This window comes from Ursus maritimus, unplaced genomic scaffold (assembly GCF_017311325.1).
Source record: "Ursus maritimus isolate PB19 unplaced genomic scaffold, ASM1731132v1 scaffold_23, whole genome shotgun sequence".
NCBI lineage: Eukaryota > Metazoa > Chordata > Mammalia > Carnivora > Ursidae > Ursus > Ursus maritimus.
Window position 1 is genome coordinate 38,276,223 of NW_024424786.1, and position 11,601 is coordinate 38,287,823.

At 47.8% G+C, this 11,601-nt stretch overlaps 1 protein-coding gene and 3 long non-coding RNA genes across 4 annotated transcripts in view; 2 read left to right on the top strand and 2 right to left on the bottom strand.

Annotated features, from left to right (window-relative positions):
• Nucleotides 1-829: 829 nt before the first annotated feature.
• LOC103678201 lies at nucleotides 830-7,238 on the bottom strand. Its single transcript, XR_572620.2, has 3 exons — nucleotides 6,975-7,238; nucleotides 2,555-2,609; nucleotides 830-1,048 (listed from the first exon to the last, which is right to left on the bottom strand). It is a non-coding gene; the product is annotated as an uncharacterized LOC103678201 (long non-coding RNA).
• Nucleotides 4,076-5,120, top strand: LOC103678200. Its single transcript, XR_572619.2, has 2 exons — nucleotides 4,076-4,714; nucleotides 4,869-5,120. It is a non-coding gene; the product is annotated as an uncharacterized LOC103678200 (long non-coding RNA).
• A 63-nt stretch (nucleotides 7,239-7,301) lies between the features above and the next one.
• POLR2G (RNA polymerase II subunit G) lies at nucleotides 7,302-10,549 on the top strand. Its single transcript, XM_040639250.1, has 8 exons — nucleotides 7,302-7,456; nucleotides 7,590-7,699; nucleotides 8,763-8,922; nucleotides 9,481-9,531; nucleotides 9,636-9,701; nucleotides 9,796-9,867; nucleotides 10,067-10,100; nucleotides 10,331-10,549. The coding sequence occupies exons 1-8, from the start codon at nucleotides 7,445-7,447 to the stop codon at nucleotides 10,342-10,344; spliced, it is 519 nt and encodes a 172-aa protein (XP_040495184.1). The 5' UTR covers nucleotides 7,302-7,444; the 3' UTR covers nucleotides 10,345-10,549.
• LOC121104782 overlaps nucleotides 10,384-11,601 on the bottom strand; it is a 1,545-nt gene continuing 327 nt past the window's right edge. The window contains exon 2 of the long non-coding RNA XR_005837147.1: nucleotides 10,384-11,589. This is a non-coding gene — a long non-coding RNA (uncharacterized LOC121104782). The remainder of the gene's footprint in view (nucleotides 11,590-11,601) is intronic.

Consider the following 11,601-nt stretch of genomic DNA (forward strand, 5'->3'; position numbering starts at 1 on the left):
TAGACACCACAATCCTACAAGACTTGAGTCTCCCTCAGTTTACAAATGTCTTAGCAGTCTACAAGAACAAAGCACTTCTATCAATAACCTAGCTTCCAGAAGGGTATGTAGATACAATTAAATGTCCTTATAATCTGCAGCCCATAGATACCTGAAGCGGGCAGAGTGTAATGTTCCTCCGGGAAGTTCCCAACTATCTTCATGTTAATGCCTTAGTAGAGGGGTAAACAACCTTCACTTGACAATAGTAAGGCCTTTGGTATCCTGTGAGTCTTCTTCTTTTTTTTTTTTTTTAAGATTTTATTTATTTATTTGACAGAGATAGAGACAGCCAGCGAGAGAGGGAACACAAGCAGGGGGAGTGGGAGAGGAAGAAGCAGGCTCCTAGCAGAGGAGCCTGATGTGGGGCTCGATCCCATAACGGATCCCATAACGCCGGGATCACGCCCTGAGCTGAAGGCAGATGCTTACTGCTGTGCCACCCAGGCGCCCCCCCTGTGAGTCTTCTTTAACATATGAAAGTACTTTCTTGAAACCTCCCTTTTTCCTTACCTCCCCCAACCCCATAGTATATAATCAGCCACCCCTCACAACCCGGGGTAGCAGCTCTTTCTGCCCACGGGTTCTGTCCCTGTGCTTTAATAAACTACTGTTTTGCACCAAAGATGCCTCAAGAATTCTTTCTTGGTCGTTGGCTCCAGACTCCACCCCTCTGAACCTCACCTATATTCCAAAACCACATCAGTGATTAAACAGGGAAGGAGTTTCTTTCAGGGAGGCCAATACCAGGGAAGACAGTGGATTAGCATCTCAAAGACCATCTCCAAAGTGCTGAAAATACTCCCACGTTTATATAAGGAAAATGGAGGGCAAAGGGGGATGGGTACGTGCAGGTAGGCAGAGAAGGTCAAATGGATCACTGTCTTGTAGGCAATCATGGGTGGGGTTTTGCTGGCTCAGGACAGTCGTTACGGCTTGAGGGGGTAGTTTTGGTTTCCATTAAGGGATGCTTTGCGCTCTGGGTCTTCTGCATGAGCCAAGAGACAAGCTGGAATGAAGAACCCAATGAGAAAGTTTGAGGTCAATATGGAGGCAGCCAAAGCCCTCTTCTACCCTGGGAAGCCATTGGGTTCCACAAAGGGGAGAGACATAATTAGACTTGAGTTTTGAATACAACGCTCTTGGCAAATAAGCACATAAAAGATGTTCAACGTCATTAGTCATTAGGGAAGTGAAAATTAAAACCACAATGAGCTACTACTACACATTTACTAGAATAGCTAAATAAACAAACCCTGCTAACAATACCAGGTGCAGGTGAGGCTATTAGAGCAACTGGAATTCTTATACCTGGGTATGCAATTATAATATTTTACCATACCACACAGGCACAATAGATGTAAATAAACCCAAGAGCATTGATAATAGTCAACTGTGGTAAAATAACTAGGAAGAGATGAGGGTTTTTTGTTTTTTTTTTTAAGATTTTATTTTACTCTTTTTAAGAAATCTCTCTACCCAATATGGGGCTTATACTCACCACCCCAAGATCAAGAATCATATGCTCTACCAATGGAACCAGCCAGGCACCCCAGGAAGCCATCAGTAATAAGTATCTATTAATAATTCTGACTCTAATTACAATGTCTGCCCCCCCCCACACACACATCAAGTAATTCTCAGATACCAGCTGAGTGTCCTACAATTCAATTCAATTCTGAAACCATCTACCTGGAGATACTATGGGGTTCCACAGGTTAAGGGCTCAGTCCTGTAAGAATGCTCCCTGTCCCCCTTCCCCCACTTTAGATGTCAATTAAAAGTCCAGGTTGTCATCTGTGCTTCTCACCTACTGGCTATAGATTGGAGGTTCCAAAGACTCCTTCTTGGGTTTAATTTGCTAGAGTGGTTCACGGAACATGAAGACACATTTCACTTACTAGATGACTGGTTTATTATAAAAGAATATATAACTCAGGAATAGCTAGGTAGAAGAGATGCATAGGGCAATGTATGGGAAAGGGGTATGGAAATTCTATGCTCTTAGAGTGCTACTCGCCCATTATCTCCAGGTATTCACCGACACAGAAGCTCCCTGAATCTCTTCCTTTTAGCTTTTTATGGAGGCTTCATTACACACACACAATTGATGAAACTGTTGGCCAAAGGTCAAGGATTCAACCTCCACCCCCTCTCCCTTCCCTGGAGGTCAGGGGGTTGAGACAAAAAGTTCCAACCCTCCAATCACAGGGTTGGTTCCCCCAGCAACCAGTCCCTTTTATTAGGTGACTTTCAAATGTCACCTCATTAACATAAACTCAGGTTTGAAAGGGGTTTGTTATGAATATCAAGACACCTTTAACACTATTATGACTTAGGAAATTCTAGGGGTTTTAGGAGCTCTGTGCCAGGAGCACAGAAGATCAAATATGTATTTCTTATTATAAATCACAATATCACAATTACCTTTGTTTTGTTTTTTTTTCTAACTTTTTATTACGAACAATGTCAAACACACAAAAGTAGAAGGAAACATGTAAGAAACCATTATTACCCATCATCCGGCTTCAACAATTATCAGTGTATCGCCAAACTTGTTTCATCTATACCTGTGATGTGGGAAACAAAGGCAGAAGGAAATGTAGATAAAATTAAATGTCTTTATAACTTGCAGCCCATTGACAAATACTCGAAATAGGCAGATTGTGACAGCCCTCCACGAGCCTGAGTCTTCTTTAGCATATGAAAATCCTTTTAGAATTTCCCTTATCTTTACTTCCCCCCAACCCCAAGGTATATAATCAGTTGTTCCACACAATCTCAGGGTAGCAGGGAGCAGCAGGGAGCAGTAGGGCTTTGTTGGCAGCTGCCCTTTCTGCCCAGGGGTCCTGTCCCTGTGCTTTAATAAAACCACCTTTTTTTGCTCCAAAGACGTCTCAAGAATTCTTTCTTGGCGGTCAGCTCTGGACCCCACCAATCTCACCAACATTCCAAAAAAAAAAAAAAAAAAAAAAAACCCACCAAAGACAAAAAAACTACATCACCTCTGCCTTTGTTTTTTTTTTATTTATATATTTTTAAAAATATTTATTTATGAGAGAGCAAGCGAGCATGAGCAAGAGGGACAGAGGGAGAGGGAGAGAGAATCTCAAGTAGACTCCATGCTGAGCGGGGAGCCTGACCGGGGAGCCTGACCGGGGGCTCCATCTCACAACCCCAAGATGGACCTGAGCCGAAACCAAGAGTTGGATCCTTAACCAACTGCACCACCCAGGCACCCCTGCCTTTGTTTTTTTTAGTGTAATTAATTTAATTGTAAGTTATAATAATAAACAGCATTAAACATTTTTTTTTTAAAGATTTTTTTAAATTTATTTATTTGACAGAGACAGCCAGCGAGAGAGGGAACACAAGCAGGGGGAATGGGAGAGGAAGAAGCAGGCTCACAGCAGAGGAGCCCGATGTGGGACTCGATCCCGGAACGCCGGGATCATGCCCTGAGCCGAAGGCAGACGCTTTAACGACTGCGCTACCCAGGCGCCCCTTTTTTTTTTTTTAAAGATTTTTTTTTATTTTAAACATTTAATAAAGACTGTATTTAAGAGCTGGCTTGCAAATTTTCTAATTTCTGAAATAACATCTGGCTAGCCTCACGCGAGTGTACAGATTACTTAAAAAATATAAAATTAGGGACGTCCGGGTGGCTCAGTCATTAAGCGTCTGCCTTCGGCTCAGATCATAATCCCAGGTTCTGGGATCGAGCCCCACATCGAGTTCCCCCAGTCAGCGGGAAGCCTGTTTCTCCCTCTCCCTCTGCCGGCTGCTCCTCCTGCTTGTGTTCGCTCGCTCTCTCTCTGTGTCAAATAAATAAATAAAAATCTTAAAGAAAGAAAGAAAGAAAAGAAAATTAAGGGGCACCTGGATGGCCCAGTCGGTTAAGCCAACTTTTTTTTTTTTTAAGATTTTCTTTATTCATCAGAGAGAGAGGCAGAGAGATCCCAAGTAGGGAGAGCAGCAGAGGGAGAGGGAGAAGCAGGCTCCTCGCTGAGCTGCGAGCCCAACGTGGGGCTTGATTCCAGGATCTGGAGACCATGAACTGAAGGCAGATGCTTAACCATCTGAGCCACCCAGGCGCCCCATAAGCATCTGACTCTTGATTTCAGCTCCAGTTGTGATCTCGGGGTTGTGGGATTAAGCCTCACCTCGGGCTCTGCTCTGGGAGTGGAACCGGCTTAGGACTCTCTCTCCCTCTCCCTCTCCCTCTGTGTGTTCCATTCCCCCCTACGCCCCCACACCCCTTATCAAACATGTGCACTCTCCCTCTCTTAAAAAAAAAAAAGGCTCAGAAGTGATAAAGGCACTGGCAAACCCCTCAGTTTGGACTCCCCCAGTAACTTCAGAGTGATAACAGAGGGCGTACCCAAGGTTTTGGGCTTTAATCATTTCATCCCTCCTGCAAGGAGCTTCCTTTCTAACTCCCAGCCCCAAAATAACCACCTCTCCCATTTCACCCTGGGACCAAATGCTTATGAGAGCCAGTCTGGAAAGGCCCACATACAGCGATTTTAGGAACTCCACCAGCAGTCAAAGTGAAGCCTGAACCCACCACTCCAGAGTCAAACCCTGGTCAAACCCTGGCCTAACAACAAGGAACCGAAATCCCTCTCCGAAGCCAGAGAGGACCTCAAACTAGTCTTGAAGCAACAAGACACAGGTAAGTCTTTTTCCTTTTGCCTGCCCTCTCCTCACAGCATGTCGGGAGTTCACTAAAACATCCTCCATCTCCCGCAGGACCCCTGGCTGTACTGTCTTTCACTGTGCATTGGGCCTTGCCTCCTAAATGCCTTAACCCACTTTATATCTTCCAGAATAAAGGTCATCAAACTCCAAATGGTGGTGGTTCACACGGAGAGTCACATGGAGGTCAAACTAGACACCAGCAGGGGACCCCTTGATAGATCTGGACCAGAGGAACCTGACTGCCGCCCCATTCACGCCCCTGACCGGCAAAAAGTAGCTACGATCAGCCCTTTTTCAATAACAGCAGTTAGGGTTACCTCCTCAGAAAGGGGAATGATGAAGGATAATTGGAAGAAAGGCAGGCAGGGACAAGCCCCCCCCATAAAAAGCCCTAGACTTAGAAACTCCAGTGGCAACCCCTTTGGGTCCCCTCCCTCCTTGGAAACTTTGTACTATCACTTTGCTATCGCTCAATAAACCTTGCTTTGCTGCCCAACCAAAAAAAAAAAAAAAAAAGGCTCCTGTAGCTTGTTCCAGCACTCCACTGTCCTTAAGGTTACCTTTGAGGGGTCCACAATAGCCAAACTATGGAAAGAGCCCAGATGTCCATGGGCATATGAATGGATAAAGAAGATGTGGTATATATATACACACACAATGGACTACTACTCAGCCATCAAAAAATGAAATCTTGTCATTTGCAACAATGTAGATGGAATTAGAAGGTATTATGCTAAGCGAAGTAAGTTACTCAGAGAAAGACAATTATCATATGATCTCACTTATATGTGGAATTTAAGAAATAAAACAAAGGATCATAGGGAAAGAGAGGGAAAAAAAAATCAGAAAGGGAGACAAACCAAAAGAGACTCTTAACTCTAGGAAACAAATTGAGGGGTGCTGAAGGGGAGGTGGGTGGGGGGATGGGGTAGCTGGGTGATGGACATTAAGGCAGGCACGTGATGTAATGAGCACTGGGTGTTATATAAGACTGATGAATCACTGACCTCTACCTCTGAAACCAGTTATACACTATATGTTAATTAATTGAATTTAAATAAAAAACACAACAAAAGTTGCCTTTGAGGGGAGGCTGGCTGGAAAATAAGAGAAGTTAGTACTGCTGAGACCCATTCATCTGCTTCCTTGCCTGATCCTCCAAAAGGGATCCCCATGGAGTACGAGTGGCAGACTGGTGGGCTCAACCATTTTAGGAAATGGGCAGTGTCAATGGGAACTGGTGTGTGGCAGTTCTGAGGAAGCAGTGGTCTCTGTTCTTGGACGGTGGGTCAGGCTCTTTTACTTACAACATCAAAAAACTTAGGCAACTGGGAGTTTGCTCAAGGCCACAAGGATTGTCCTGGCTCTAGAACCCGCTGCCCTTGCTAAGCCTTTCTCACGGGCCTGGGTCTCTTGGTTTCTGCCTCTTTCTGCACCGCCCTTTTATCAGTCAGGGTCTCAGCAGGGAACAGACTGCATGCTCACTCTGGTTAAGTAAGGTGAGTTTAATAAAGGGACTGTCTACAAAAAAGTGGGCAGAGTTGAAGGAACAGACAAAGGCTCATCAATTCTCTAAGCCCCTGGTGTGTGTGTGTGTGTGTTGGGGCGGGGGGAAAGGGGCACCGGGAAGGAGGAGTGCAGTGACCTGGTTTCTCACACTGGGAGGGAACACCAACTTCTGGGCTCCGATTTTGGCTGCTTCATCTCCTAATGACCTGCGGACAAGGAGTGGGTGCTCCACGTTTGTTGAACGAATGCCTGCATAAAAATCTGGAATGCCCAAATATGCAAGAGTCTTGGGGTCAAGACATCGTGAATTTGAATCCGGCCCCTGAGTGATTCTCAAGTGACCTCAATCCTCTGAGCCGGGGCCCTCATTGGTAAAGCTTGCCTGGTGGGGTTGCTGGAAAAAGACAGCTCCTTATTATGCTTACTATGTGAAAGCAGTATTCAAATATTTGCTATACGAATGTGCTCTGCTAAAGCACTTTTTTCATGTAGTCTTTTATTAGCTAATTAATTCCATTTAAAAGTACTTATTTGGGATGCCTGGATGGCTCAGTCAGTTAAGCTCCTGCCTTCGGCTCAGGTCATGATCCCAGGGTCTGGGATGAAGTCCCACATCGGGGTCCTTGCTCAGCCCGGAGCCTGCTTCTCCCTCTGCCTTCCGCTCCCCCCTGCTTGTGCTCTCTCTCTCACAAATAAATAAAATTACAAAAAATATAAAGGGGCACCTGGTTGACTCAGTCGGTCAAGCTGCTGCCTTCCCCTCAGGTCGTGGGATCGAGCCCCACCAGGGGCTCTCTTCTGAGCGAGGATACTGCTTCTGCCTCTCTCTCTGCTGTTCCCCTTGATTGTGCGCTCTCTCTCTCTGTCAAATAAATAAATAAAATCTTTTAAAAATAAAAAAAAATAAATTAAAAAAATACTTATTTATTGAGCATCCATTCTAGGCCAGGCACTGTTATTTAGGAGTCCGGAGTGGGTCCGCTGGTGGGCGTGGCGGAAGGGGCGGGACTTCACGGATTTCCCGCCCACGACAGCGATGCCCAATTGAGTCCACGGAGGGGGCAGAGTCCCGCCCGCTCCGCTGGGGCAGACCCGGAAGCAGGGTTGGGGCCGCTGCGTGTATTTCCGGTTGCGCAGGAGGCGCGGCTTCCGAGGCCGGTTTGGATTCAGCTGCTGACCGGTCCCCGCTGGAAAGATGTTCTATCACGTAAGCGGAGCACGGGGTGGCGGCGAGGGCAGGGTCGAGAGCAGAAGCGAAGCGAGGCGCCGGGACGAGGAGTTGCTCCTGGCCCCATGGCCCTACCGCGCCTTGCTTGGTCTCCATCCCACTTTCCCCGCAGATCTCCCTGGAGCACGAGATCCTGTTGCACCCGCGCTACTTCGGCCCCAACCTGCTCAACACGGTAAAGCAGAAGCTCTTCACCGAGGTGGAGGGGACCTGCACCGGCAAGTGAGTGCCGCGCCCTTTGTGCCGCCTGATCTGAGGCGCGCGAGGCGCCCGATGCTTGCAGCCTCTCCCCAACTCCTACTCATCCCGCAAGGACCTGCCACCTACCCGGGGGAAACTTTATATCCTCTCAGGCACCGCACGCAGTCACTTGCTAACTGCTTTGGGTTCCCGCGGCGCCCTCTGCAAAGCTGGATCACAAGACTGCCTTACTTACTAGAGAGTGGTCATTCATTTACTCCGCAAACATTTCTAAAGCGCCTGCCGTGTGCCAGGTTCTGTGTTGCCCCCTGGGAACAATGGAGGGAACGAGATAGAATGAGGCCAGCTCTCGCGGGGCTCACAGCCTAATCATTGTTCCTGTGTCATTTGTCCCTCTGTGATTCTTCTGTGTTTTTCTATCCCACACGACCAAGGGACCTGGCATGGCACATCTCTGGGCTCTGCACAGAAGGGCCCTCTCACACGGTGACGGTGACGTGAATGAGCTGGGATGAGCCCGGGGCTATGGAGTACTTGGACCTCCCACGGCGAAATAAGCACATGAAGGGGGCCTGGGTGGCTCAGTGTCCTGATCCCAGTGTCCTGGGATCGAGCTGCATGTGGGGCTCCATGCTCAATGGGGAGTCTGCTTCTTCCTCTCCTCCTACCCCTGCTCATGCTCTCTCTTTCTCTAAAGTAAAAACAACAACAACAACAACAACAACACACATGGAAGTTCCTGAGCCTCATCTCCTCGGGACAGAATCAAGACTGGGGACAGGCCTGGGAATGTGTGTTTTAATAAGTTCCTCTTAGGTGATTCTGAGGCATCCCCTAGATTGAGGTCTCTTGGTTCAAGGACTGCAGCCTCCTTGGACATTTATTGTGAAATTATGAGAGCAGCATTTGGCATTATAGATACTGATGGGTATCCTGTCTCCTCTCAGGCATTAAGTTCTTGGGACAGGGGTGCCATCTCCTTCCCCTTGTGCAGTCCCCTAACCCCCACACTTACTTCTTGTTGCAGATGGTTTTAGAGGCTCTCGGCACAGAGTGCCTTTCTTTTTCCCCATCCTCCTTACAGGTATGGCTTTGTAATTGCTGTCACCACCATTGACAATATTGGTGCTGGTGTGATCCAGCCAGGCCGAGGCTTTGTCCTTTATCCGGTTAAGTACAAGGCCATTGTCTTCCGGCCCTTTAAAGGGGAGGTCGTGGATGCTGTCGTCACTCAAGTGAACAAGGTGAGACCATACATAGTGGAGGTAATTGGGTGGCTGCTCAGAAGATGGGGGATGGGTCCTGACTGCTCTTGCTAACTCTGTGCCCTTGGCTAAGTCACTTTGTGCTTTAGTCTCCTCACCTGTCAAATGGCACAGTAACCTCATGCTGCCTCACTCGGGGTCACGTAAGTCAGTGTGAGTAGTCAGCAGCAGCAGCCTCCACTCGTTGAGTACTTACTGTGGGCCGGGTACAGTGCAAAACCTCATGACGACAGAGGTGGGTGCTTTTATCCCCTTTTACAGAAGCTTACATTCGGAGAAGTTAAGTCTGCTGGCCAAGGTCATGTGATCAACAAGTATTCAAACTGTGGACGGACAAGTCCCAGGCCTTGGCCCTTGATTGCACTGTATTTGCTTCACTTAAAATGAAATCTTGGCAGAAGAGAGACACAAAAGCAAATGATACAATTCAGAGTGGTTTCAAAACATGAAGAATATTATTAGGAATCAGATAAAGTTGGGAAGCTTAGAAGAGTTGAGGAATAAAAGAAAAAGCAAAGTCACTCCTTGTCCTCTTAGGTTGGGCTGTTCACAGAAATTGGACCTATGTCTTGCTTCATCTCTCGACACGTAAGTCTGGGCATGCTGGGGGCGCTAAGGAGGAGAGACGCCAGTCATGACCATCTCTGGAAGCATCCGCGTAAAGCACTGACCCAGTCTTGCTTTCCTTTCAGTCCATCCCGTCAGAGATGGAGTTTGATCCCAACTCCAACCCACCATGTTACAAGACAATGGACGAGGTGAGTGGAGAAGTCCGTGAGAGGGAGGAAGAATGAGCCCTCCAAGGGATTTTGGCTTGGGAGGTATCTGAGTAATCTGTTCCCTCTTCCCCAGGACATTGTGATTCAGCAGGATGATGAGATCCGCTTGAAGATTGTGGGGACCCGTGTGGACAAGAATGACATCGTGAGTCTCTTGGCCGGCCTTCCTGCCTGTACCAGGCAGAGTTGGGAGCTGTTGATTTCTTACTACCCAGGGTTCATGGGGATTTAGTACTTTTCTGCCAGGAAGAGGGGATGGGTGGGCAGAAGGCCTGGGACTGGAGGTTAGAGGCTAGTTCTGTGCTTGCTCAGGCTTTATTTCCTTTCTGCCTTCCCCCCTGCAGTTTGCTATTGGCTCTCTGATGGACGATTACTTGGGTGAGTGCCAGATCATGCATCCAGGGCTGTCGCCTGGAGAAGGGGGTGTGGAGGCAGGGGGCGGATGTGGGACTTAATGCCCGAGTCACAGATGAAGAAAACTCTCATGACTGTCCGCTTGGAAGATCCAGGACATGTGCCTCGTGGGATGGGCGGGGTTTGGGGGGTGCCTGGTAATGGCTGCCCCTGAGCTCTGAGCCTAACTGATGTGCTTTTCCTGTTCTCTGCAGGGCTTGTGAGCTGAGCACCGGGGCCCCCTGCTCTGTTTGGTCCTAACTAGGCGATGTGACGGTCACGCTCCTCATGTTGTCCAAAGGCCCAGTCTGGCTGCTGTGGGGAGGCAAAGAAGGTTCCTTGTCCCCAGAAAACATCTGGCTCTTCTTGCTGCTTGGCAGCCTCTCCCCAGATTTTCGACTGTGCGTTCTAACCATAAAAGGTCCTTGTTCTCATGGAAGTGTTACCTCCTTTCTTTGGTAAGAACAAATCTTTCTTAGAAAAGGCTGGAGGCCAGTTGCTTGCTAGCTTCTCTCTTGGTGGCCTGATGCCTCAAGTAGCCTCAGCGACCTAGGGGATCTGACTTACCCTTTTGCAGAGGGCTAAAGTTGACCTCATGGAAGGGAAGGTACTAATGTTAGGTCTTTGGCTTCCAGCAAATGATACTGTCGTTAGAGCCATTCTGAGTCCCAATCTAGTCTCAGAGTATTCGCCCTTCCCTCACCCTTAAACATAACCAGGGGTACAGCTGGGCATGAGGGGAGACAGGATGGTTGGGTAGGGAGAGGGAAACAAGAGGATAGTAATGACCCAGATTATGGCCTCCCAATGCAGCCCTTAGGATGGCTCCACAAACAACAGAAGCCTTTATATGCTAATCAGTCACTAAGCTGAACTGAAAATGTGAGCAGGCTCATATTGTCCTTAGGGTGACACCAGCCCAAATCCATGAAACAAACATGCTCCCCTCCCTCACACCCTGCTTTTGTAATATAATTCGTCTGCCTTGGAATGCCCTCTCCCAGCCTGTCTGCTTGCTGCCTGCTAATATAGCCAATCTCAGTCAATAATTCTCCTCCTCTCTCAGCTTTTTGTTACTTCCTTGGGAAGCAGAGCTGTGTTGTAGAAAGCATGGTAGTTGGGTTGATGCAGAACTGGCTTTCAGTCCTAGCTGGGTGACCTTGTGTTTTTTCGTTATGAAAAGGGCCTCCAAGCCTGTTAGGATGGTTGCTGCTAGTGTGAGCTCACAGCTGCAAGTGAGCAGAGAGTCTGGCCCATGATAGGCCCTCAACGGTTCTTTGTGATTATTGCGATATAATGCATATAAAGCAGTGATTATTAACTGGGGTGATTTTTGCCCCCAGGGGACATTTGGCAATGACGGTTTTGGTTTGTGACAACTGCGGATGGTACTGCCTTCTAGTGGATAGAGGCCAGGGATGCGGCTAAACCTACAATGTATAGGACAGCACACCCCCCCCCCCCCGAGAATTACCTGGTCCCAAAT